The sequence below is a fragment of the Gopherus evgoodei genome, chromosome 13, assembly GCF_007399415.2.
Source record: "Gopherus evgoodei ecotype Sinaloan lineage chromosome 13, rGopEvg1_v1.p, whole genome shotgun sequence".
NCBI lineage: Eukaryota > Metazoa > Chordata > Testudines > Testudinidae > Gopherus > Gopherus evgoodei.
The window spans coordinates 13,563,286-13,589,095 of record NC_044334.1 but is presented as its reverse complement, the minus strand read 5'-3'; the positions used below and the strand labels follow the sequence as shown (position 1 = coordinate 13,589,095).

Here is a 25,810-nt window from a genome sequence, read left to right as displayed (position 1 = left end):
ATGTCATTAGTATGGTCAGAGATTACTGACATCCAAAAGTGCTATACAAAGTCAATTGATAGAATGTTTTCAAATGCATATATTTTAAATGGATTGAACAAAAAAGAGGATATATGACTAACTTTCAAAAACTTTTCAAACCTACGTAATTACTGGCCACATTAAAAAGCATTGTAAACAAGCACATCTTCGCTAAACAATTTAATTTTTTTTTAAATTTACATAGTATTAATTATATTTGTGAATACAGTCAATAATACTGTCTTGACTTAAAGCCCCAGGGCAATCTGAATGAAGTTAGTGGGGTTGCACAAGTTGTAAGGTAAGGTGGGATATATAGCCCATCAAGTACAATTTGCCGTTAAAGATCATCTTCACCAAAATAGCAGTGCATAGCATTTGAGCTGAAAGAATATTTCAACTACAGAATTAGGGCTTATCCTTTGTGTGCCAATTGCAAGAGGGCAACAGCTGGATACTCTGAAGTAGGTCTGAAATACCCATCAGAGAGCAGTGATGTACACACAAGCTAGCCTGTGTTAAAAGTGAATCTCCACTGACCCATATAATTAGTTCTCTTGAGAGATGTCATTCCTCTCTTTAGATACCTTCTTCAATGTGCTCCCATCCAAAAACAAACTTCTGTCTAAAATGGGATCCTCTGAACACTTTTATTTCTTCTACCTGATATCCGTGATAAATCTAAGTGAGGTAACTTATGATGACTCATTTTGAAGTTTTTTTGGCAGAAAAATGCATCATACAATCTACAGCAAGAAAAGAAAATATAATACCTTCTGCAGACATATACAAAAACCTTCAACCGATCAAGAAGAAAAGAAAAGAAACTGAAAAGAAATCCACAGTTACAATGCCACACACAGAGAAATCCAAACTACTACTATGCAGAATGCACAAATGAACCAAATGCTTTAAGGAAACAAACAACAAACAAACCAAAGTGAAAAACATTCAAGCTGAAAGTTGATGAAAAAAGCCAGCAACTTTGAGACAAGACAGATTTAACTTCCTCAACGCCCAATAAACATTCATGCGTTTCAAGATTTAAAGTTATTTTTGTTTGTTTTAGATGACAATGGATGGGCTCTTGGGAAAATACGAATTCTGCTAAGAAATATCAAATCTGAATGAAGAAAAAAAATCTGGGATGAGACTACATTTTAGAACCATTGAAAAGTACCTGAAACGGTTGCTGCTGGGATGAAAAAGCAGCAGAAACATTTGGAGGAAGCTGGGTTGCTATAGCAACAGGAGTACCAGTCTGCCCATCCTTTCCTGTCACAACCTTTACCTGAGAGAAAATATTTTGGGGTGGGGGAAAAAAAAAAGGGAGAATCATTTTCTTTTTAAAAGTTCTTAAAACTGATCAACACACTTCTTTTACACTGTACTGATGGTACCTCACTGAAGAGGGGATTATAACTAAATGACCATCAATGCAGTTTGGTTTGAATATAGACAATTTTTGAAGAGTTCTGTTTCACTTTTAATAGCAGAACAGAGTGAGTGAGGGACAGACTACCTACAATGACTCTCACCACTGAAAAACTGTCTTAAATCCAGATTAAGTAACAGTGTGGGTTAAATTTAATTATCTCAGTTCCTAGTTGACAACAAATTAGCATGACAGACAGTCTGAACTCAAGAGAGCTGAACATTTATTTAAGCAATGAGCATAGCCACCACTCTCTCTCCCATTAATTTCCAAAGTGATCAGCCCTTCCAGGCAAGGGATGAGGTGCATTACTTTAGCAGAAGGTGATAAAGAGGGGGGGAAATAAAAGAGAGGAAGACCAAAAATAAAAAGAAAGAACATACTCAAAAGGTGCCTTGATTTGCAAAAGCTATCTTAATTTGTTAGAACAGTCAAACAAGTTTATTAGCACCATTTGCAAAATCCTACAATAGTTAAAATGATTACAACTTTCATGAGCAATTAGCTGTTCACATATAACATAAATGTAACTGTCTGTATAAGTTAAACTGTGCCTTAGAACTGAAAAAAGAGTGAGCAAACTTGAACCCAAAAAAACAGAGTGGCAGATCCTCAGCTGGTGTACACTGTCAAAGCTCTAGTGACTTCAGTGGACCTATGTCAATTTATCAGGTGAGGATTTGCCCCTGAATTTGTACAACAGAGCTCAACATACCTGGCCATTTCAGCTAGCGACAAATAAATAGACCAACAAGAACAGGCAAACAATTTGACAATAAATTTCAAACCACAAGGAATAATTCATGGACACCCATTGCAGATTACAAAAAAAACAAAAACAAAAAAAAAAGACATCCTGTTACCACAATTTAAGCTATTGTGTGCAGAAACAAATTATTTCTTCAAAATTATCAGTTTCTGATCTTAGTCACAGTTAAATTTCTTCTCCCATCAAACATACTAAATGCTACATATTATGCTACAACTTCTGACCCACCTGCAAATTCAAACCAAAGCTGGGGTCACTAGTAATCCTTTAGTTTAAAGGTTCATCAACTTTTCATTGAAGATATATGTAACTGTTATAGAAATTATAAACATACTTAAGTCTTTTTTAATGGAATCTTTTTGCAAACTGGCAAATACGTACCCTTCCCTATTTTCAATACATAATTTGTTAAAAGGGTATTTAAGAGTTTCAAGTGGTATCAATTCACTCATTGTGTCAAACATGACATCACAACTACTTGCTAGACAACTGTCAGACTCTGCTCAAGATTGGTGGCCTAAGCAAAACCTAAATGGAAAAGAGGGGATATCGCAGATCAGAATTAAAATGCACTGATATAACTATTTAGGAAAAGTTGCACATCATATTTGGTTCCCATATTTGGTTCAAGTCACTTGCCATTATTAAGCATGGAATTCATTCAAAGAACTTTAATATTTTGTTTAATTAAAAACGTAAACTTTTTTTTTAATGCACAAACTATAAATTCTTTGGAGAAAAGCCAAGTCTCAAGTTAAGGTTGTTTTTCATCTCATTATTTTTTTGAGTGTAGGTATTACATGATAACAACTTATAAATTAAAATTACTCTACGATACATAATCATTTTTGATAAGCGAACATGCTTCCAGCAACAATTCCAATCTTCTGTGGGTTTAAGATAGAGTTTAACTATTGGGGGGGAGGGGGCTTGAATACTGACATGAACTTGATCAGTGAGTAAACAAGTGTATTTTCCTTCAAAGCCCTAATTCTTTTTCCCTCTATTAAATTACCTCTGTTCTTAAAATATATGCTTCCAATTGCATGCTCAAACCAACCTGCAGTTTTAATCTTCACATAGCAAAACTATAATTCACTCAGAATCGTCATAAAAAAGTCTGCTCTATTACTTCAATCAGAAATAAAATTTAAGGTATTTCTAAGGTATAATTTAAGGTATAATCTAATACTCTAGTATCCAATTGCCATAATTTCATTTAGTGTTTTATTCCAAACTATTAAACAATAGATTTCTTACCTCATCATTGATAACCTCAGATTGTTCTTCCTCTTCCTCCTCCTCAAGGTCCAAGTCATTTTGCCTAAGGTATGCTTGTAATGGAACACAGTGTTTCTTCTTAAAAGCTAAGAAGTCCATCATATTCCCTTGAAGATGTTGCAAGAAAAACAGTTCAATCAAATATTCCTTAAAAGTTTCCCTCAGAATCTCCATCTGTTTGTGATGATGATCCAAACACTGCTTTCTCATCTGAGCAGCTTCTTGGGTGGCAGGTGGAATCTCCTCCAATTTTTTAGGTTGTTTTTTCACTCCTGTACTTACTGTAGGAGTAAGAGGAAGATTAGACAGACCCTGTGGTATAGTAGCTCGTGAAGGGCTTGTAGGAGGGGGTGGTGATGTCATTCCAAAAGCAGTTGGTCCTCCAACTCCAGCTATTAATCCACCAGAACCCCTATCAAATCCTATGGGTCTGCTCAACTGCTGCCCTTGAAGTGCTTGCTGCTGCTGCATGAGCTGCCCTTGAATAATATTGCTGATTTGCGGTGGCAAGCTAGTAGTTGTAATATGACCTGGGCTAGTCAAGGGTTGCATATTTGCTCCACTAGCTACAGGACTTTGAGGTCCAAGATGATGAATGGTGCCACCAGTCTGCGAATGAGGTTGTGAAAGCCTGCGTTCTCGTACAGTTGCAGGTGCCCCAGAAGATGGAATTTGTACCTGTGCTGTAGTTCCTTGAGCAATTTGTGCAATTCCAGATCCTTCTTGATATACAAAGTGTCCACCATTTGAAGGGCTCAGACTGATCTGTCGCACAAGCAAACTAGCATCTACAAATCCTCTAGTAGGGCTCTGGCTGCACATACCCAAGCCAGAACCTGGAGTGCCTGCCCGAACATTTGGTAGTGACTGCACTGGTACAGGACTGGGTTGCGTAGGGCTTTGAGACTGAACCTGCTGGGGCAATGGTGAAGTAACTTGAATATACGATGGAGATCCATGCTCAAACCTCCTTTGCTGAGGGCTAAACTGAAAATTTGGTGATGCTGGATTTGGTATTGGCAAAGGGGTAAGTGTTATCTGTTGGTTTCCTGATGCTACTGGTCCAACATTCTGCAGTGTGATGTTCACATTCTGCCCAGCTACTGGACTTCTACTCATTATAAATTGCTGTATTTGGTAACTGGGGGACTGTGGTGCAGATGGGCTTGCAGAAGGAGCAAATGAAGTTGCAGGGGATTGCGGTAAGTTTGTCTGCTGCTCTTCTCCCTCACTACCTGTGAAGGATCTGGACCTCTGGAGCTGACGCTGAGCATTCTGAGGACCGTTGCCATGGTGCATTTTCACCTTTTTTGTTTTTTAAAGTAAATTCTAAAGAAATACATAAAAACTGAAATTTAGTGAGGGTAAAGATTTTTTTGGTAACTGAATGTTAGAAGATATACATTTGAGTAAGAATTTAGAAGTTTTTGTGCCTCAAAATTAGGAACACATTCTACCTTTATAGTTAATTAAAACAGTAACCTTCATGCAATTATTCAAAATATGGATGGTCTGAAACACAAACACCACAAATATATTTACTATCTAAACCTCTGATACACTTCTCTAGCCAACTAAGACATTCTGGAATAACTCATACCAAGATGGTATTATGAGTAATACGTTCCTCTTTTGACCAACAAAGCTGAGATCAAAGTTAAAAAGACTGCTTTCTCCTTCCATTTGCTGTGGAATATCCACAAGAAATGTAGCCTGCATTTTTAACTCAACAACAATATCTAAAGTGAAAAATGTTCTGGTTTTCAAGTTATTTGGCATTCTAGTGTAGTACAATCTCACTAATGTGCACTGACAGGGAGACCGATCACCAAAGACTGGGGACTGCAAACAAGCAGGAGAATCAAAAGAAAGCTAATATTTTAAAAAACCTACCTTGCTCATTTATTTTGAAAACTGCAGTTCCATTTCTAATACTTCACTGCACACAAATATGTGCGTCTATAGTATGCCATACCTCTTCACTCCCCATTTCTTGTCATGGCTGCTGGCTATTTTAAATCTAAACTCCTAGGAACAAGGAGTTGTTATATTAATTTGCCTGTCAAACACTAATCATGTATGGTAATCTACAAATAACTGAAAATGCATACTCAACCCTTGATAATGAGACCTCATCAGCACACCCCACTATTAACCTCCTGGCTGCAAAGCGGGAAGGGCGATTACCCTTTGAAGTATGTGCATTAGCGGTGCTCCTGTAACATGAATTACTTCGGGCAAGTGAATCCTGATTGTTCAGAACTCCTAATTTTAATAAGTTGCATGCGGCCCCACGCCCGTCCAAACCCCAAGGATGTGTCTGTAGAGATCGGTCCTGGACGTCCCCGAGCCTCGCAGCGCAGGCGAGTGGGTACACACGCCCCCCGCTTCAATCACACCGCTCGCAGCAGCAGCGGCCGCCAGTGCAAAGCGGGAGGATGCTGCTCAGCGGGGAGCCATGGGCGGGGTGTGTGTGGGGGGGGTGAATTTCCCTTTGCACTTAACTCCTAACGGCAATTCCCAGTAACCCTCCTCCCCGGTGCCCCGCGGCGGGGCAGGCTCCTGGCTGCCCCCTGCGCTGCGCGGAGGGGAGCAGAGACCAAGGCCCGCTCCGTAGTCTCCCCCCGCGCGTGGGACGGGTGCCCCGGAGCCAGGGCCCGGCCTCGGGCCTGCTCGGCTCTGCGGACGGAGCAGGGCGGAGGGGAGCCCGGCACCCCCCGCTCCGGCACCCCCGGTGGGAACCCACTTACCCCAGGAGCCGGGGCCGCACTTTCCATTCCCTCCTCACAGGAAGCTGGGGACCGTCACCGGGGAGGGGTGGAGAAAGACACATCCGCTACGGGCGCTGATAGGAGACAAACCGCGAATTCCGTTCCTGTACCGACTCCCTCACTGAGTATGCGCAATGGCTCGAACCAAACAGCGGGAGCAGCAGGATTGCGCTGGGGTAAGGGGCAGCGTAGCGGATGATCCACCCCCCCCCCACGCCCGGTGACGGTCCCCAGCTTCCTAGGAGGGGGGAATGGAAAGTGCGGCCCCGGCTCCTGGGTAAGTGGGTCCCCGCCGGGGGTGCCGAGCTCCCCTCCGCCGCCGATATTTCAGTATCGTTTTGTGTTCACGCTTTATTGAAAGGGGTATGGGCTTTCTAAAAGAAAAAGAAAAAGAGGGGAGGGAGGAGAGAGGAGGAATCCCTTAGAGCACTGGAGTGTGAATGTACCATTTGAGATATTACTGTCTTCAGTATAGATGTATTTAGACAGACAAAAGGTGTGTTATGATTTGTTGTGATAAATCCTTTGGGAAGTGCTTAATATGCATTTGTGTAGTTGTTGCCACTTTCAACAGCCAATTGCAGTTAGAGAACTTCAGAATGGTAAATTAATTCCTTTTTAAGGGCTAGCATAATTTCCTCATTTTAGAAGGAAAGAAAGCAGTGAAGAAGCTTTCTTTGGGTAACCTTTATTTTTTGCATCGTTAATCTCATAATAGAGTACGTGGTGATAGGTCTTCACTTTTAGCAACCGTGCTAACAATCTGGTTTGGAAATTTGCACAAAAAAACTGTGCACCCATAAACTCTCCTAGACTTTAAGCCCTCACCAGCAATGCTGTGGAATAGCTGAGGGCCAAAAGAGCGTGCAAATGATCATACAGACAACCTGCTTTACTTCAAAATTCCAGCAAGGAGTCCTGTGGCACCGTATAGATTAACAGACATATTGGAGCATGAGCTTTCATGGGTGAATACCCACTTCCTCAGATGCATGTCACATGCATCCAACAAAGTAGGTATTCAACCAGAAAGCTCATGGTCCAATACGTCTGTTAGTCTATACGGTGCCACAGGACTCTTTGCTGCTTTTACAGATCCAGACTAACATGGCTACCCCTCTGATACTTCAAAATTCCAATATTCATTTCACTAGCTGTGCCATTACGTTCTAGTAGTCAGCTGCTTATGTCTAGTAGCAAGCTGGAATAAAATCAATTTACGTCTGGGATTCAGAGAAGTGGAGCTGAAATTTGCACGTGGGTTGTGATTTTTTTATTCTACATTTTGATTCTGAGCAATTTTTTGGCCAAGTTAAACAGCTGACTCGTGGGGCTCAATCCTGAGATATGCCAACCACTGGTAGCAGCAGCAGGGCTCCAGCGGGGATTTAAAAGGCCTGGGACTCCAGCCGCTGCGGGGAGCCCCGGGCCCTTTAAGGTGCTGCCGGAGCTCCTGCAGCGGGGCTCGGGTGGCACTTTAAAGGGCCCAGGGATCCCCGCAGTGGCAGGAGCTCTGGGCCCTTTAAAGCGCTGCCAGAGCCAGGCTCAGGTGGGGATTTAAAGGGCACAGTGCGCCTGCCACTGTGGGGAGCCCCGGGCCCTTTGAAGCACCTCCCAAGTCCTGCTGCCACTACAGGTAGCAGCGGCCGGAGCCCTAGGGCCTTTAAATCCCCTCTTCTGGTTGAGGCCATGCCCCTACTCAGGACTCCGGCTTACCGGTAAGTCCTTTAAGTTACTTTCACCTCTGGACATGCACAGAGAAACAGGACAGAAAGAAAGCAATTAATATGAAAAGAAAAGACACTTTATTGTTCAACTTACACTCAGTTTAGGCAGTAGGTCAGTGTTCACTGAATTCCTACTTTACAGTGCTAAAGATTCATCTAAAAATTTACAGTTTGCATTTGTTTCCATACACCTAACAGGACAGCTATTCAGTTATAGTAGATCTAACAAAAAAGTCAGCAGTTTTCATTGTTACGCATTCCATTTAGTGCAAGGCTCCACTAGTAAAATGTAGTTCTGTTTAAAGAATAACTGGCTATTATTCGATATTGCTCTGGAGACAATAGCCTAGCACAATGATGAACATGTTGATTACACCTCTGTCTCTGTAATTTAGTCATTCACTGCTTCGGTACAGAAGGATAGTCATTTTCTGTCAGCAGAAAGTATTTCATTTTAACAGACCTTTTATCTGTGCATTACAATTAATATATTTTCAATGTTGAATAGATTTTTCTTTTTTCAGATTTCAGTAATAACTTCACTTTTTTACAGACATAAATGCAAGAGCTCAGTCTTCATTTGGAAAATAAAATGTGGACAACCTGCATATTTTATTAGTTTAGCATAGTTTAGCAAACAAAATACTGTACTTTTCTGCTTATTCTAATGTAATCATTAGTTCAGCACGGTTTCATAGATGCTTTCACAGTATGAAAGTAGGTAACCTCATGTGCACTTTTACTTGCTAATTTTGGTTGAGGCTGCTGAGTTCTGTACACCTGGAGTCAGTGTTTGGAGCGGGACTATTGTCAGGACCTGTTCCTCTATTGACTGGGGTATCACCTGAGCTGTAGACTTTGCTGCAGAAATCATTCAGGCATGGTGACCAGCAGGTGGTGACTGGGACACTACTGCAGTCTGTGACTGAGCCTGAACCTAAATTATAGATGAAGATAAGTTACTAGCTGATTGTACATTTTACATAGTCAAAAATGTGAAACAAAAGTAAGAAATGGCAGAAACTCTGGAGACGCCTGAGACTAAGAACATGACCGGAAGTCAGGAGAATGAAATGCTATTCCAAAACGTGATACTGTGTGGTGTGGGGCAAATCACTTAATTTCTCAGTAATTAGTTTTGCCATTTATAAAATGAGAGAAATGAGACTAAGATTCCTGGAGTTAATAAAGATAATATTTTGCCCTTATGTAGCACCTATCTGGGGATTTAAAAAGTCACCTTATAAACATTATTTCTCAGAAAATGCCTGTGAGGTGAGTAGTGCTTTCATTTTACAGATAGGAAGATACTCATAGAAAGATTGATTTGCTCCAGGTTACAGAACTGATCAGTGACAGTGCTGACAGCAGAACCTTGGAAAACCCAGTTTTTTAAAAATCCTTGGCAGGTCACTTAAAGGAGAAGATCATCTCTAGTATCTGGCCTACCGATGAGGAAAAAAAAAAAGTCATGCAAAACTGTCAAAACACCACCAAAAAGCATATATCATTTGAATGAGACAGCAAACAAAGCTGCTTACCTTTTCTACACAGTAGCTTGGCCTTGAACAATCTGGGAATGAATGGCTCTGTTGCTGAGTTACTTGATGTGCAAGTTTTGGAAACTGATGGACATGTACATCTAATGTCTGGGCTCCTGCAAATCAGCAGTAAAATAAGGTGCGAATGTTAGTATTCGGAATGTAACACATTTCCTCTAAGAATATCATAAAAATGTCTAACTGTTCAAATTATATTTCTATCTAACCATGTACACTGTGATATAAAATTTAGTTTCAGAGAGGATTTAACAAAAGTCCACTTCCAACGGCAAACAGGACATTTTTCTAGTCTTGCCTACAAATTCCAGTATTCAAAATTAGACGCATTCTAGACATATAAAAATAAATGGAAAGAATCAATTATTGTGCATCATGGATATTACTACAAGTTACAAAGTTATGTTGCAACCAAATATATTGTTTAGAAGGGTGCTTTCAATAAGTCTTCTAAAAGCACCCAAAAGTAGGAAAAATATTAGTCTATGCTATAAATTTAGTAACCTCATTTAAAAACCTTTAAAATTTAAGTGTCAAAGTGGTTCTGAAGTCCAATTAATTTAATAAATTGGAATAAATTTATAAGATTGCCTCTGAGTGAGATTTCTTTGTACCTGCTGCTTTCTGTGGATGTCCAGTGGCAACGCTAATCTCAGTGATAGAGATCTCAGTAAAAGGGAGCGTTTCAACTCCTGCAAATGGTACAATTGGTGGTAGAACAGACACCACTGGAAGATTTTCCTGAGGAACTTGTGCTGCCTGAGGTATTTGGACCTGGATCTGTCCTTGTGCTTGAAGCTGGGAAACAGAAACAAGAGTCTAAGCAGTAAGGAATCAGGATCATGTACAGACAAAGAAGGTTAGTGGTTTTTCATTAGATCTTTGCAACATGACAATTATATGTTCAGAAACTGAATATACAAGTTATATCTAATCCACTGGAATAATTTTACACCTAGCTCTGTTGTGTTTGGGACCTTTTAAAAAAAAAAAAAAAAGGTACACTTGAGGTTTGAAACAGTGGTGCCAGTCATGGTAACAGTGAGGGCTGCTCCAGGCCCAAATGTTGTGACTGCAGTGAGCTGCTAGAGTTGCAGCTCTTGCTGACAAGTCAATTGCAATTTCTATTCCATAAGATGATTAGTTGTTTCTTTAGTATTAACAACATTTAACTTTTTTTATTATTATTTCTGCTGCATATATGATTTGTTCAAAGCTTTCCAGATTCTGAGATAAAGATTTCATTCAATTATTGTTCTATATCGTATTTAATTTGTTAATAATAAAAAATACTTTGCACATCTATAGTGCCTTCCATCAGAAGTTCTCAAAGCTCTTTACAGTTAATATTCACGTACACTTGCTTAAAGGTAAATAAGTAATAATATCCTCATGCCATGGATGGGTAAACTGAGATTCTAAATTGCTATGGTGACTCGCCCCAGATATCACAGTGAGGGGCTGAGTTACAAAGAGAACCTAAGGAATCTGGGCATCTGTCTCCTGTTCCAACCATTAGAGCACACTTAATGAGCTATACTGAAACACTGTACATCTTCACTGTACATCTGCAGAGGACTTACTGAAAGAAAGTGTGTAATGCCAGTCAACAGTGAACCTTCAGACTAAGTAGGAAGAAATGTTGATAAACTTAGAAGCATCACGTTCATTATGTAGACACATCATGAAAGCAGGCAAAGGAGGGCAGATTAAAGTAATCAATGGGCATTCTCAGAAGCTCAGCCAGGGAAGAACAAAACCTCCTTTCAGGCAAAATCACGATGTGGGGGGGTCTTGAAAATCTGGTCACCAGAAGCACCAAACTGGCATAAATGCTCGTGGTTTAAAACCATATAAACTACAAACAGTACAACAAAAATTCTCCCCCTCCCCCCAATTCCTTTTCTGTTGGTGAAGAAATACTAAGGGCTGGTCTACACTGGGGGGGCTGGTATCGATCTAAGATATGCAACTTCAGCTACGTGAATAGCGTAGCTGAAGTCAAAGTATCTTAGATTGATTTACCTCGGGTCCTTGCAGCGCAGGATCGATGTCCGCGGCTCCCCGTGTCGACTCCACTACTGCCACTCGCTCCGGTGGAGTTCCGGAGTCGACGGGAGTGCATTCGGGGATTGATATATCGCGTCTAGATGAGACACAATATATCGATCCCCGAAAAATCGATCGCTACTTGCCGATATGGCGTGTAGTCTGGACGTACCCTAAGAAAAGGACTGGACACATGTTTTTCTAAAAAACAACAAGGAGTCTGGTGGCACCTTAAAGACTAACAGATTTATTTGGGCATAAGCTTTCATGAGCACCAGAACGCTTATGTCCAAATAAATCTGTTAGTCTTTAAGGTGCCACCAGACTCTTTGTTGTTTTTGTGGATACAGACTAACATGGCTACCCCCAATGTTTTTCTTAAAACATTCCTTCCTTGTGAGAGCTTTCCTACACTTTGTATTTGGACTGGAGATTAAGGCTACATCTACACAAGCTAATGGCCTGATTCCCCTACTCGTGTACACGCACTCACACTTGCACTAGGTGAATGAGAGATGGTGTATATATAGCAGTGTACTATATGCCTAGTACAAATCTAGTAGGTTGCACTCATCACAGCTAAGCTGTGTTTCCACTGCTGCTACCAGTGCTACTGAAGCTACACTGCTATTTACACTCACTAGCTCAGTGAGAGCTCCTGAGTATGTGTACAAGCCCAGGAATCGCACTCCTAGCTTGTAGTCAAGATGTACCCAAAGTGTGTACCTGGGACTGAATCCTTGAGACTTGCACTTCAACTGCTTCTGTGTCCTGCTGCCCAGGAAGCTGGAAATGGACAGGTGTGACTGTTTTACTAGAAAGCTGAACTCCTGTTGGCTTGGCTGTAAAAAGAAAAATATAGAAGACAATCTCTCATCAGAATGTAAACTGACGTTCTTCACCTCCCATCTTCTTTTACTTATTCATTTCCAAATGACTAACACTTACAATGCAAGTTTCTAGCGGTTTTATTTTTAGCAGCAAAATATGAAATAAAAAGTGGAAAAGAACAGGTTACCTGACATAACCTGAGCCATTAAGGGCGTTTGGGTCTGCCATGTTGTGAGACCGGTGGTTAGTATTGATGATGCTGCCACAGACATTCCTGCTTGAGAACTATGAGTAGATATTACAGTCACTAATTCTCTTGGAGCAGTGGGTACTGCAGCTGTTTGTTGCTGCCCAAGTACCACCTCAGCTGTATTTGTACCTCCTGAAGCCTAGAAAGTGTTATACAAAGTAACGAAGTATCACGGTCAATTCATTCTAGAATATAAGGTGTTTTTTAAAATATACAATACAACGCATGATGTTTGACACATGTGCCAAGAGCCTGAGATAGACACAGTGAACAAGTATGAATGAATTAATAAATAAGTACATTTGATCTGTTCTTTGTGCTGAATGACATTTCCCATATAATAAAATCTAGCCTAGGATAAAGAGACAGGAATCTTGTCCATATTCATTATTTGACACCAATTTACATCCTTGAACAGTATGCCTGTAATATTTGAGAGTTCAGAAGCGAAGGACAATATTTATTAGAATTTTCAATGTTAATTTTCTAGTGCAGGTGGCCTGTGACTGACCCTGCCAAACGTTAACTAAAAGAATGCACACCATTTCCAATCATGGGGATTTTAGAGAATTCAAGACTGTGTACTCCGATAGGCTGCGAACAATTAGCTGAGCATTTCAAAGCTTTTTCAAAATGATATTGCTATACACACAGTAAGAATGGATTGCTTCCAAACTGTTTCATAGATTTGAGATTTTCAGTTAAAGAGTACTGTTCATGGTCTGTGTCTAATAACTAAATTTAAAGTGTTTTATGAAGTACATGTTTTTAAATTAACATTAGTATTTCATTGACTTTCTCTCTTTTCCCATCATGTTGGATGTATCCCTGATTGGTGGAGATTAAAACCTCACAAGGGACTAGATTGGATGGTCCAGTAGGCACATCTGCACATCTAACTGATTTGATCTGAGTTTAGAGCATCATCAGCTTTCTCAGTTTAAGTGAAGACAAAAGCACCTTTCTCGCCCAATCTGCTCATGCAACCCCACACAAAGGGCCCAATCCTGCAATCAGACTCCTGCAGCTATGTGGCGCTTCACTGAAGTTAATTGAACTCTAAGGCCAAGGGGATCAAGGCTTGCTAATCCAGTTGTAGGACCAGGACCTAGAAGAATACATATTTCTGCACATATAAATATTTAGTGGAAATATCGAAATTTCAGCTTTTTAATTAATCCTGCCAGGTTGGCTATCACAGTCTTTACTGACTGTGGCTGAAGCTGGGCTTCTGCTTCCTGTATAGCTAGCTGCTGAAGTTAGAGCTGGCAAGCACACCTCTGTGGGCCTGTCTGCTGTTCAGTCAAAGCCTAAAACAATAGGAGGTGGGCGGGGGGGAATATTAATTGTTGCTGCCTTTTTTTCTTTTGCATTATAGTGTTATTTGTTACAGCTCTTCACTGTAAAAATCCTGTTTTTTCCTGCTAAAGCCTGCAAAAGATATATCCTGAAATGGGCCATTAGCTGTATGTACCAAAAATTGGGTCAGAGGAGTACGAATGACTTCATAAAAATATTGCAATACAACAAGGTGCCTTTCTGATTCTGATCTGGTATCATTTTGCGGACATTTTAAAAGCCACAAAGTCTGAAAAAGAAATGGATCTGGAATTTACATAGGTAGAAGAAATGCTGATAGCTTTGATGTACTGGCAAATGGGGTTTAAATACTCTACACTGATATAGAATGATTTTGAAACGTCCATGAAAAATATTAATTTTCCTCAACCCATTTAAATGTTACTTGTACAGATAATACATACGTAACAAATATGATGACATTACACAATAAAGTAAACTTCTAGAGAGAGCGAATGTACCTTTTGCTCTTTTGACATAGACACTGTACAGCAGAATGCAGCCTGAATCCTGGAGGATGGCTTGTCACCGTTATTTCTACTGGAAGTAAATATGATATAGTTTAAATAGTTGATTTTTGAAAGGTTCTATAAAAACGTCCAAGAACAGAAAATCTAATAGCTTGTGAATAAGAAAAGTTTTGAGAACTGAGAATTACATCCTCTCTCTCTTTATTACTTAATTCTATAATTTTTGGGCCCTACACTTTGGGGTTATCTGCACACTTGCACAAGTTTAGTTAAAGCAGTGCAAACACAAGTAGACATACTCCATTGCAGAGGCCCCCAAACTGTGGGGTGTGCCCCTGTAGGGGGGCCCAGAGGAATGTTTGGGGGAGATGTGGAGGATGGGGCTAGGCCACCCCCCCCAACGGGTGGAGAGGGAGCACCACCCAGCCCTGCTCCACTCTAAGCTCTGGCCCCATCCCAGCAATGGCCCCCGACTGCGGCTCTGCATCCGGCCCCGGCCCCACTCCTGGCCTCAGACTCACCCCCAGCTGCGGCCCCTTTACCCCATCCATGTTCCCCTCCTCCTGGTTTTGGGGGGACACAGACATGGGTAAGGGGGGGGATTACCCTGAAAAGTTTGGGCACCACTGCTCTATTGGTTTAAAACTGGTTACATCGGTTTACCTTGCCCTGAACATATATAAAAGAGGTTTAAATCTACGTAGGAGCTTGTCTAGATGAACAGTTAGTGTGCTGCAAGCTGGAGTGTAAAACTACAGCATGCTAGCCTGTTGCACACTAAAGGCTTGTCTACACTTGAAACCCTACAGCGGCATAGCAGTTGCACTGCAGCTGTGCTGCTGTTGTGCTTCAGCGTATATATTACTGATCCTAACGGGAAGGATTCTCCCATCAGCAAAAGTAATCCACCCCACTCTCCCAGAGAGGCTGTAGCTAAATTGATGGAAAAATTCTTTTGTCAAGCTAGCGCTGGCTACGGCAGGGTCTAGGTCAGTTTAACTACACAGCTCAGGGGTGTGGATTTTTCACAACTCTGAGCAACGCAGCTGGGTCGACTTAACTCTTTAGTGGAGACCAGGCCTAGCTCTTGTTGTGACCCTGCTGCTTATCCTATTGATGGATGCTAGATGTTCCCTGGTGCCCTTTATATAATGTGGTTTGAAACAACAATAGGTGAAATGTACTAGGAATCATCTAGAGTGCAGGGACCAAGCGGTCAGTGCACAGCAGGCTGGAGCAATATAGATTTATACACCAGCTTGCCACACACTGTTTGTCTAGACATGCCTTAAGAGTGTCCATACAAAGTTACATTGATTTAATTAAACTGATTTTTTTAAAATCACACCTTTAGTAAAACTGATGCATGTGTGTGAAGATTAGGCCTTTGTTTGATGTCTACAAGGTTCAAAAGCGACGACAGCAAACTAGATAAGGATTGGAGTTCAGATTTACACTCTAATCCTGATCTATATCTTGCCCATCGTCTTCCCACTCTCCCTTCCTATCAAATATAAAAGTGAAAAGCAGTCATTGTTTCTGGATGTCCTAAAAATAATTGATCCAGGTTGCCAAAATACAGCCTGGATGGAACAATGAGGTTTCTCCAATAATCTTGTTTTACAGCAATTGAGACCTCCTCCTCTCTTGATGAGCAGAAGTTGTAGGATTGTGGCTCTCAAGTAACAGTCATGCTATAGTGTGTGCAGAGGCACCCTGTTGTACTGAAAATCCTTGGAAGGAGTTCTGTCTGACCCAAAACACACTGCACACCCACAGCAGTTCTGCCACCCTTTCAACAGATGCAACATGCACTCCAGTCCTTGCCTGGCTAGTTCTGATGGCTAGTTATCCTTTTCAGAGTAGCTAGATGTGTGAAGTGCTCAGTTTATATAAATAACATTTAAATATGAAGATAACTGTGCTGATGTTTAAACTGTCAGCTATTTCACTGCTGATCATTTTAGCTGAACAAAACTATAGTGCTTATCCCACAGTCTTAAAATTGCCTCTCATACTTCTGCAGGTGCCAAAAGACCCAGTGGTCCTGACCCATCTAACAAAACTTCCAACTTCCCCTTTCACTGTTGTTCTACATTGTCCTCAGTTATACCTATTGTACCCCATAGTTCAGATTTTGGCCTCAGTAAGGTTACAGCAACCCCCATTATACCACAATGGGATGGCACGGGTGTGGTAGAGGGCACAATTTAATCTGCAGACCTTCTTACTGGATATGATGCATGACATGTAAAGAACCCAGTTTGGCTCTAAAAGCTTATTGTAAGTTAGCAGGTTGTCGGTTCTAAAAAATGGACAAATCAATGAATTTCACTATGTCATTTTTAAAGAGTCACTCTTAAGGTGGGACCATAGTTGCAGAGTTTTATGCAGTTCTCATTACTCAAAAGGATGGTAGCCGTATTGCTGGGATTAAGAGGGGCATAAGGAAGATAACTGATCAGTGGGACATGCCCATCTCACTATTCATACAGCTAGCTGGCGGTGCAATTGAGACATTACAACAAGTAATGTGAGTACTGCAAGTACTGAAGCATGATTTGGATTCTTCAGGAAGGTGATCATGCCAAAACTGAAATTCACAAGAATATCTGTGGAATCAGAACACCTTTGACAAGTATAATGGAATTGTCTGTGTGTTTGTATCTCCCTCTGACACACACACACACACACACACACCATCATTTTTATCAGATTTAAAACATGTAAATGATATGGGCTTTAAGTAAACATACAGAGATTTAACTGAGGGACTTCTTTTTCTTGCTATCTTTTTCATTAAATCAAAGCGACTCATGTAAAGTTGGGTGTGTGCAGCATTCTGATCTTCAGCATAGATTTGCCTGGTACAAACAGGGTGACTACTGATGTTCTGAAATAAAAATAGCATCAGATGATAAATGCCATAAGTCACCACTGTAATATCTCAAAAAATATGGTTTACATTAAAACGGACTGACACATTCTAATTCAATTTTTTGCCACTTGAAGATACTAAAAAGAAATAACTGCCTGGTCATTTTTGTTTAAAGTTTACAAACTAATCAGTTATTAAATAGTCACTTCTATAGTGTTTTTCACCATCAGGGAATTTTGGAAATGTCAGTTAAACCTGAAAACACCATGTAATTTCCTAATTTTACAGATAGAAAACTGAGTCAAAGACATGAAGTGACTTGTTTAAGGTTATTCATCAAATCAGTGTCAGAGCAAGGAATAACACATATGAGTTTTGTTTCCAATGATCAGACCGTGTTTCTCTCTTTTTCTGGGGACAGAAACGTATTTGCATAAATAATAAGCTCATATCTGTGGTTCATCTCTCACTTTAAGGACTCAAGAAATGTTTTTATAATAATAGGTGTGTGCATTGTCTGTCTCTCTCATAACTCAACTTTTCTTAACTGTTAAGGTTATAATAATCATATAATAATCACTGGATTATCCCCCGACCTGACTGCAAAGAGGTAAATCCTTTATATTGATAAAAGAAAGTTAGAAACTTAATTTTAACTTGTTTACTATATAGCGCAAAATTAAGTTTGACATGTGTCTTATTTGATATCGTCAGGTGTAAACTCTCTGAAAACCACACTCATAACTAGTTTTTGCTTTCTCCTTTAGATGACCTTCAAAAATCAGTCATAAAAGAGAAGTTATTGTTACAGTATTTTAGTTTTATTTTTGCACACTATAGTTATAGCCAATTAACAGTAATGCTTCTAAATTGCACAGACAACATTTCAGGGAGCCTCACTTATGATTCAATGTTGGTATGTGATAAAGTCTGATAATAATTTGAGTCCAAAAAATCACTTCCAAAAAGATACCACAACTAATCCAGGAGGCACCAATTAGAGTTGACCCAAAGAATTTAATTATTTAACACTAACACTTTTGCCTCTACTCTGTATAAAAGCAAGAGGTGAGTGAAATATTTTTGGCAAATAGTAAACATTTGCCAAAAAATGCATTTGGGGGACAGGGAGCTCAAACTATTTGTGAATTCAGGTCAAATTCAGCAAATAGTTTCAGCTAATAAATAAATAAGTAAATAAAATTTGGATACATCAACATCTCATTTCGACAATACTGATTTGAGTTGAGTTGAGTTGACATTCAAAACATTTCATTTGGCTCAAAAATTTTGTTTTTGTTTTTTCGTTTAGGTGAAAATTTAGTTTTGGCTAGAAACTAAATCTTTTTTCTGATTTTTTGGTTTGACTACTAAATGTAAAAGAAATTATTCGTTTAGCTCTAATTAAGACATATTCAAACAGAATTTACTACTGTGCTGTAACTTGTTTAACTGAAACACTAAAATCAGTCTGCTCTTCTCTATAAATTATTCTCATTTTATTCCAGGATGTCTGTTTCAATCCTTAATCAGTGACAGAGAATCAGGCTTTGGTGAAGATTGAACCACCATTGCTTGGATCAAATTTAAGTACCCAGTCAATAAGGGAAAGTTATAATCTACACCATAGTATGAACGTTAATTCAGATTTTTTAATTTCTTCCTTAATATCAGGTGTAATCACAATCATTTATTTTGTTAATCTATATATTCTGTACTCTCTGTTACACAACTGTATTCTATTCAAACTAGTCAGTCAAAGTAGGCATGTAAAATTTTGTCCAGTACTAGCGGAATACACTTTGTAAATTTATTTAATGTGATATATTAAACACACTCAATATTGATTGTCTGGTGTGAGACGTGTATAATGCTTGCCAATAGACCACGGTATACAGAGTATATGCTTGCTGAACACTAGGGCAACTTTTCAGTAGATCAAGAAAAATGCTGTACAGTCTACAATGCAAACTGAATAAATTGGTGCCCCTAGTGTGTTAAAGAAATGCACAATTCAATTTAAACTCACCTTTCTTTCCTCTCTTGGAATAATAACATTTTCATATCGATTTTGGCAGTGTTTTGGTGAGCGATAAACTTGGTTGTATGAGTTAACAAGGTCACTAACAAGATCCCAATTGGGTGTGTGCACTGGTGACATAATGGCAAGATTTGAAGGATGCTCCAGTAACTGCTTCACTGCCTGGAAAAGAAGAAGGTATAAGACTCAGGATGTCACTACTAATACTACAAAGTGTAAAGTAAATTTTGTGTGTGTGAGTGTGTCACCAAATTAATTAGATTTCACAGACACTGAAAATAACTTTGTAGAGAGAAAGTCAGAGAAAAGTTATTTCTGGAGCCAATAAAACTATAGTTAAAAGCAAAAATTAAAAAACTCAAAAAGCTCAATAATGAAACAAAAGGACTTTATTACTTGTAGCAGTGCCCAGTCTTCACTGATCAGCCACTCAGGATTGTCTTGTCCAGCTGCTGCCCGTCCAGCCTCAGCAGCTGGTTTGACAACAGCAGGCAAAGGTTTTGCAAAATATGTTTGCTGTTTCAGCAGGATGATCTTCTGTTCGCTACCCTTTCGATGCATTTTCAACATTCTTGGAGTCGCTCGGTGAAAAAGTGACTGAGGAATAGCCACTTCTCCCTGCCGATGTTTATTCCTCCTACCTGCAGCTATCAGTGGAAAGAGAGGATCTTTTCAGTGAAAGGATGGATGGAACTTGGTTAAAGCAAAAAATCCATAACAAAAAAATGACTATATCAGTCATCTGACTCTACTAGAGAACTGTTCACAATACTGTGTCTTGCATGTAAAAAGGTGTCTACCTTCATTTTATTGTCAGCTCTGTATAAATGTAATAAGACCAGTGATTTCGAACTTAACTCTTCCATCATAATAGCTTTGACTTCCTTTAAATATTACTAAACCACTGCTACTATAGTTTTTCTTTTCGTTTTTACTGTAGCTTAGATAATGTACTGAATGTGATTCTCAAGATAGGAAATAAGCCTAATTGGGGGTGGAGGCAAGAGGAGAATAACACAGGTTTCACTGCTCAGTCCCTGTTAATTTAATTCATTCATTTCTATTTCTAGTTCAGAGAATAAAGGTTAAGACTTTTGGCACTCAATTTTCAAAAGGCACTCCACCCTGTCTCTAAGTCAGCACTCAAAATCCTTCACATCAATAAAAAAAATCTAATTTGCTTAGAGAAATGGTATACAAAACACCCTAATCTTTAGGTGTGAACATATAAATGTGTTTTAAAATTTGGCCACTTGAGTTTGTGAAATTTTCCATTTTATTTACAAAGAAATAAATAAGGAAAGGCTACCAGATGGATCCATTCTGAATTGCTTACTCTCCTTCCTGGCATACAAAGGGGGCAGCTTAGACTCCGAAATTGGTGTGGAATCATACATCAGACACGTGACAGAATCAATGTATACGTTATTGTCATCTGGAAGCAGAGTAAGGGGAGTCCAAATCTGAAAAAAAAAAAAAACAGATTATATGTCATCATGATTAGTTAACTAACTGCAGATAGGTTTATTTCCTCTTCAAAAAAAAGTTACTGACTTACTGGCATTCTTTCTATTTGCCCATCTGGGTCTTCATAGACATATTCCTGTACAAGAAAGATACAACTTTTAATGATAGCAATGATACCAGTGAAGAGATCTCAACGTATACAAATAAGCAGCTAACAATGATTAGGTATATTTACAGTAACTATAGTAAATAAGTTACATTTACTCCAAAATTAAATGTAAGTGCATTAATGAAGCAGATCAGCTTCAAGTGCAGCACACTATCACTCCCAGCTGCATCAGTGCTTTCATTTCCACCTGCTTCTCCTCTGCCTCCTCTCAAGCCTCATCCCTAATCTCTCTTGACCTCCCATTTTTTGTTTGCTTTGCCAACAATGCCAGATGTCAAGACAAATCAGCCTATGGACTTGCTGTTTTTTTCCCCAAACAGAAACCATCAATCCTACAAAATTAGAAAAGATTAGGGTCACTTCTGTGGACAAGACTACAAACGAGAGTTAAAGGGTACAAAAAGTGTGATAGGTACCACCAACTCACCCTTAAATGCACCACTGATCATCACAAAACAATTTCATGAAAGGCAAGGACTAAGGTTACTTTGAAATTACCATGTTATATGCATCTTGCCTAGTGTAGGTTAGGAGCTCTTCCTCCTCTTCCCACTGCATTTTATCTTCCTTTTCCTTTAGCTTCTTGATATGACTGACTTCCCACTCTCTGTTTGCAGTTTTCGACTCCTTTCAACAGGGAAATTCAGTAAAATTAAATTAAGCCTTACAGCATTGCAAATCTCAGAAAGTAACTGCCTAGCTTTTCACAAAAAATTAAATAATATTTAGAAGTGGATTGTCGCATATGTGGATATGATAACCAAGGAATGGATGCATTTATTGACATGACAACATAGTAAACTCTTTGTACCACACTAAGATCAACCTGAATTCTCATGCAGGAAGACAGGAAATGCCAGGACACAGAAACAAACCTACCACTCCATCCATATACACAAAACTTATTTTAGCGAGGATAAATGCTCACTAAGTCTTTTTGTCCTATTTAGTTTCTGTTTTTTAAATGTAATGTTGAGCACAACCATTTTGAACAAAGCTTCAGTAGTATTTTTCTAATGTATTTATTTAGTGTGTGCACAGTTGTCTAGTCAATGGCATCTTTAGTGGTGTGCTGCAGTTCTTCTAGGCCATTGCTGAACCTAGTCAGCAGGCATTCATTGACAACGTGCGTCATCGTCTGTATTGCGCCGCAGCTGCACAAAGGGCTGTCACGAAAGCCTCAGCGATACTGGTTACCATTTTTTTAAAATGGTATATTGCCAGTAGCAAAATGTATTTCCTTACCTCATTGACTTTCTGCTTTCCTTGATCATTGTAGTCGTGAAATAATTCCAAGTAATTCAAAGCATACTTTTCAATTGGCGTCAGCTGTTTAGGAAAACACATTTTCAAATACTGCTAGTTATTTAGGTTTATAATTAAAATATAAACCTAGTTTACTAATTATTTAGGAAAAAGAGCATTCTTTATTTCTGACACACACAAAAATAGCATGGTCTGATGGTCAGAACATAAGCCTGAGGGCCAAAAATTCTCAAGTTCTAATCCTAGCTCTGTTACTGACTTACAGTATGGCCGGGGATAGGCCAGAATGTCTTGGTCTCCATTTTGCCATCTGAAAAAGGAAGACAATACCACCTGAACATTGTAAAGAAGCCTTAATTGCTTTCCAGTAAGCAGGATATTAACTCTCTGTTTAGTCTCTGCACAGGGTGTCCATAGAGCAAAAAGGAGGCAGGGATGGGATACGAAGGTCTAATCAGACTAAGGAAATAGAGGAAACTCTAAAAATAGCTAAGTTGATCATTAGGAAGAAGATAGAGGGTTGCACATATATCTGGGAAGGTGCTGGGCTGTAACCCAAGCTGGGGTTGCTTTCTGGTTATGTAAAACCACTTACTTTTACCCCAGAGCACTGACTCTCTCAAGCGAAAACATGCTGACTGAAAAGTTTGTGTTGATGACCCAAGTAATAGTCTGAGCTAGTTATGCCAATCAAAGGCTTTGCAATTAATTGCTGTTTAATGCCAGTGAGGTGATGTTGGGGTATTTCAATAAAATTCTGTTTCATTACCACACAGGAAGTTATTTTCAAATGTTTCCAAAGGCTAGATATAAAAATAAGACGCATAATTCTACCAGATCCATAATGTCATCCAATTCCTTTAACTGTGACGGAGCCTTAATACTTCTTGGACAGCGTAACTCTGAAGTTACTTCAGTTCTTGACTCAGTTCTTGCCTCTTGTGCATATTTTCCAAGATCCTCTTTTCTCTGTTCAACGCTAAGAGTCTTTAGAAAATATTAAAAACATTGTAAGAAAAAAATAGTGTGATTGTAGTAAAAAGTTACATTGGAATTGGACTTTACTCTCAATTTTAGAAAAGTAAACACATTTATGAGAATCTTAGCTGAATATAAAGCCATTTTTCATTTGATTCAATGAACAAAGCTAGGAATAGGGCAATAGCACAACTCTGGAAATAAAGAACTGATGATGTGCACAAACAAACAATAATGGTCGTTTTCTCATCATTGACCTCTCTTTATTTTCTTTATTACCTCAGATTTCAAAAGTCACCGCACAATTTTTCAGCAGATGTGCTAAAATTAAACAAAATGAGAACACATGATGTGCCCCCCTCATCCATCAAAGAAAAAAATGTCTCTGATGGTTAGAGTTTACTTCAAATAAAAATTGGGACCAGATTTTAGTAATACAAATCTATGGCATGCTACAGAATGAACAGTTCCAAAGCTTTATTCTCTGGAGCGCTTGCTGCAATCATTTAGTTCATTCTTTAAATTTAATCTTATAAGGATTACCAATAGGTCTGTGTGTAACACTCAGGCATATATCATTATAGTATTTAAATGATGATTTTGTTGACCACAATCTTTTCTAGGTGTGATTCATGTGAAATTTATATCCCAAGTTTTGTTTTGAGTTTCAGGCAAAAAACTTCTGCCCAAATCACTGACTTTCATATGATTTCATGTTACAGCCCTGCCAAACCCACTGAATTTACATGGTTTTGATGCCAAAACAATAAAAAACTTTTGCTTCACCCCAAAACTCTGCCACGGTGCATCCCAAAGAAGAATCTAAGCAAGTTTTTCAGCAAATCTGGGCAGAATCTGTATGCACGTGAATGATGCCAAGACATCATACTGATCCCTGAGCAATTATGTCTAAATTAAACTTTTTTCATTCTTGATACCATGCAAAAGTTAAAATATTGGGGTACAAGTAACCTGTCTGATAACAAAAACATTTCAGTGGAAATGAAGTCAGGCTATTAGTATTTCTGTTCCTCTCTCTTACCTCTGCAAAAAGTCGTGCAACTTTGGACGAGATTGTTTCTGCCAGAGAAGGTTTCTCAGAAAGGACCACAAACTCTCCAGCTCTGACTCTGAAATCAAGGTCCTCTAATGAAGAATGGACTTCAAGTAACTTCTGAGCAGTTTGCTGAAAGTCAAAAAGGTGTTTTGGATTCCCAATTATAATTAGAAAATTTGAAATGGCTGATTTTATCTTAAATCCACATCCTTGGTTCTTTCAGTAAACAGGGAGAATTATAATTGCATTACCTATTACCTATGAAAATTCTTAACACATAATACAAGATGATCTTAAGGTCATTCTCAACTTGACCTGTCTTGACAATGGTCTCATATGACAGACCTTGTCTTATGGAATGCAGAGGACATAAAAGAGTTATCCTATTTCTTTCTATAGCCCATCCTGTCCACAGTGGGAAATAGGAGTCATTGCTGAAACAACTTATTTTCATTTAGCCTAACAGTGTACTACCAGGAAATTAATTTTAAAAAAATCACCCCACACAAATCTGAAAAATTCTTCTGGATGAAATTTTATTTTAAATGTAAAGGAATGTTTCTACATTCATTTCATAGTTACTAAGTGCTACAGACCAATCGATGTAGCTTTTAAACTAGCCTTGTAAAATCATCATGAAAATTTCCTATGCGGGCACAAAATGTACTGTTACAATAATAGTTTAATGTTACATGCTTATGAAAGATATTACTAGCCCCAGGCAAAAGGCTGCTCTTTAAGACAGCAATGCTGCAAGGTGTTGAGTACTCTGATGCCAATCCAGTAAGGCTCTCAAATATGCACTTAACTTTAATTTTCATGCATCTTCAATAGTACTATTCACATGCTTAAACATTTTGAAGTACCTGTGTTAAAAATGTCATAGGATAGTTATTTCCCTGAGTGGCTACTTCTTTAATCAAAGATTTAGTGCCATTTTTCAACAGCATCTCTTCTACCGAATTACCACTTACAAGCCTGTGGAACAAAACACCCAGTAAATACAGCAACATTAAAAACATGTTCTTCTGAAATTAAGCATTTAACAACTAACTTTCTTTATATTATAGCAGTGTCTAGCAGCACAAATTTAGTTCAGGGCCTGTGACGCATTTTCATTAGAGACCTTGATTTTTTCAAGCAAAATTTCAAAGTTCTTTTACAAGTTCAAATATCACTTTCAAAACACAGTTATTTTCAAAATACAGGACAAAGTTTGGAATAAAAAAAAACAACTTTATGTAAAAATAACTTCAAAGCATAAAAATACTTGCAATGCATATCCCCAGTATGAAAAAGTCCACAATCTATACCTCCTGTTGATCTCCCTCAATAGCTGCAAACATTTAGAATGGCAACTGTCAGACTACAACTACTATACGTGGCACTTCATAGAAGCTAAGCAAGTGTCCATATGCTTAGCCCTCTGTTC

General features: G+C 39.0%; 2 protein-coding genes and 1 long non-coding RNA gene across 11 annotated transcripts in view; 1 reads left to right on the top strand and 2 right to left on the bottom strand.

Moving 5' to 3' along the window:
- LOC115660842 (E1A-binding protein p400-like) overlaps window positions 1-6,336 on the bottom strand; it is a 65,656-nt gene extending 59,320 nt beyond the window's left edge. For 3 of the 8 annotated variants that reach the window (XM_030582615.1, XM_030582613.1, XM_030582617.1), the window contains exons 1-3: window positions 6,257-6,336; window positions 3,486-4,835; window positions 1,202-1,312 (exon numbers count right to left, since the gene is read on the bottom strand). In XM_030582615.1, the coding sequence (XP_030438475.1) occupies window positions 1,202-1,312; window positions 3,486-4,805 (1,431 nt within the window). In that variant the 5' untranslated portion in view covers window positions 4,806-4,835; window positions 6,257-6,336. Of the gene's footprint in view, window positions 1-1,201; window positions 1,313-3,485; window positions 4,836-5,399; window positions 5,535-6,256 lie in introns of all 8 variants that reach the window. The other 5 variants (XM_030582610.1, XM_030582612.1, XM_030582616.1 and 2 more) reach the window with 3 other exon arrangements.
- A 1,723-nt stretch (window positions 6,337-8,059) lies between these two features.
- The window catches only part of LOC115660844 (E1A-binding protein p400-like), a 52,910-nt gene continuing 35,159 nt past the window's right edge, over window positions 8,060-25,810 (bottom strand). The window contains exons 24-39 of the mRNA XM_030582620.1: window positions 25,245-25,356; window positions 24,364-24,507; window positions 23,178-23,330; window positions 22,323-22,406; window positions 21,576-21,704; window positions 21,000-21,044; window positions 20,751-20,904; window positions 19,838-20,088; window positions 19,430-19,603; window positions 17,279-17,415; window positions 14,514-14,592; window positions 12,631-12,832; window positions 12,339-12,454; window positions 10,178-10,361; window positions 9,546-9,661; window positions 8,060-8,941 (exon numbers count right to left, since the gene is read on the bottom strand). Of these exons, the coding sequence (XP_030438480.1) occupies window positions 8,879-8,941; window positions 9,546-9,661; window positions 10,178-10,361; window positions 12,339-12,454; window positions 12,631-12,832; window positions 14,514-14,592; window positions 17,279-17,415; window positions 19,430-19,603; window positions 19,838-20,088; window positions 20,751-20,904; window positions 21,000-21,044; window positions 21,576-21,704; window positions 22,323-22,406; window positions 23,178-23,330; window positions 24,364-24,507; window positions 25,245-25,356 (2,143 nt within the window). The 3' untranslated portion in view covers window positions 8,060-8,878. The remainder of the gene's footprint in view (window positions 8,942-9,545; window positions 9,662-10,177; window positions 10,362-12,338; window positions 12,455-12,630; window positions 12,833-14,513; window positions 14,593-17,278; window positions 17,416-19,429; window positions 19,604-19,837; window positions 20,089-20,750; window positions 20,905-20,999; window positions 21,045-21,575; window positions 21,705-22,322; window positions 22,407-23,177; window positions 23,331-24,363; window positions 24,508-25,244; window positions 25,357-25,810) is intronic.
- On the top strand, window positions 10,350-20,744 carry LOC115660845. Of its 2 annotated transcripts, XR_004002959.1 has the most exons (4): window positions 10,358-10,422; window positions 17,956-18,010; window positions 19,479-19,618; window positions 19,967-20,744. It is a non-coding gene; the product is annotated as an uncharacterized LOC115660845 (long non-coding RNA). The 2 variants fall into 2 exon arrangements; XR_004002960.1 differs by lacking the exon at window positions 17,956-18,010 and having other exon boundaries at window positions 10,350-10,422.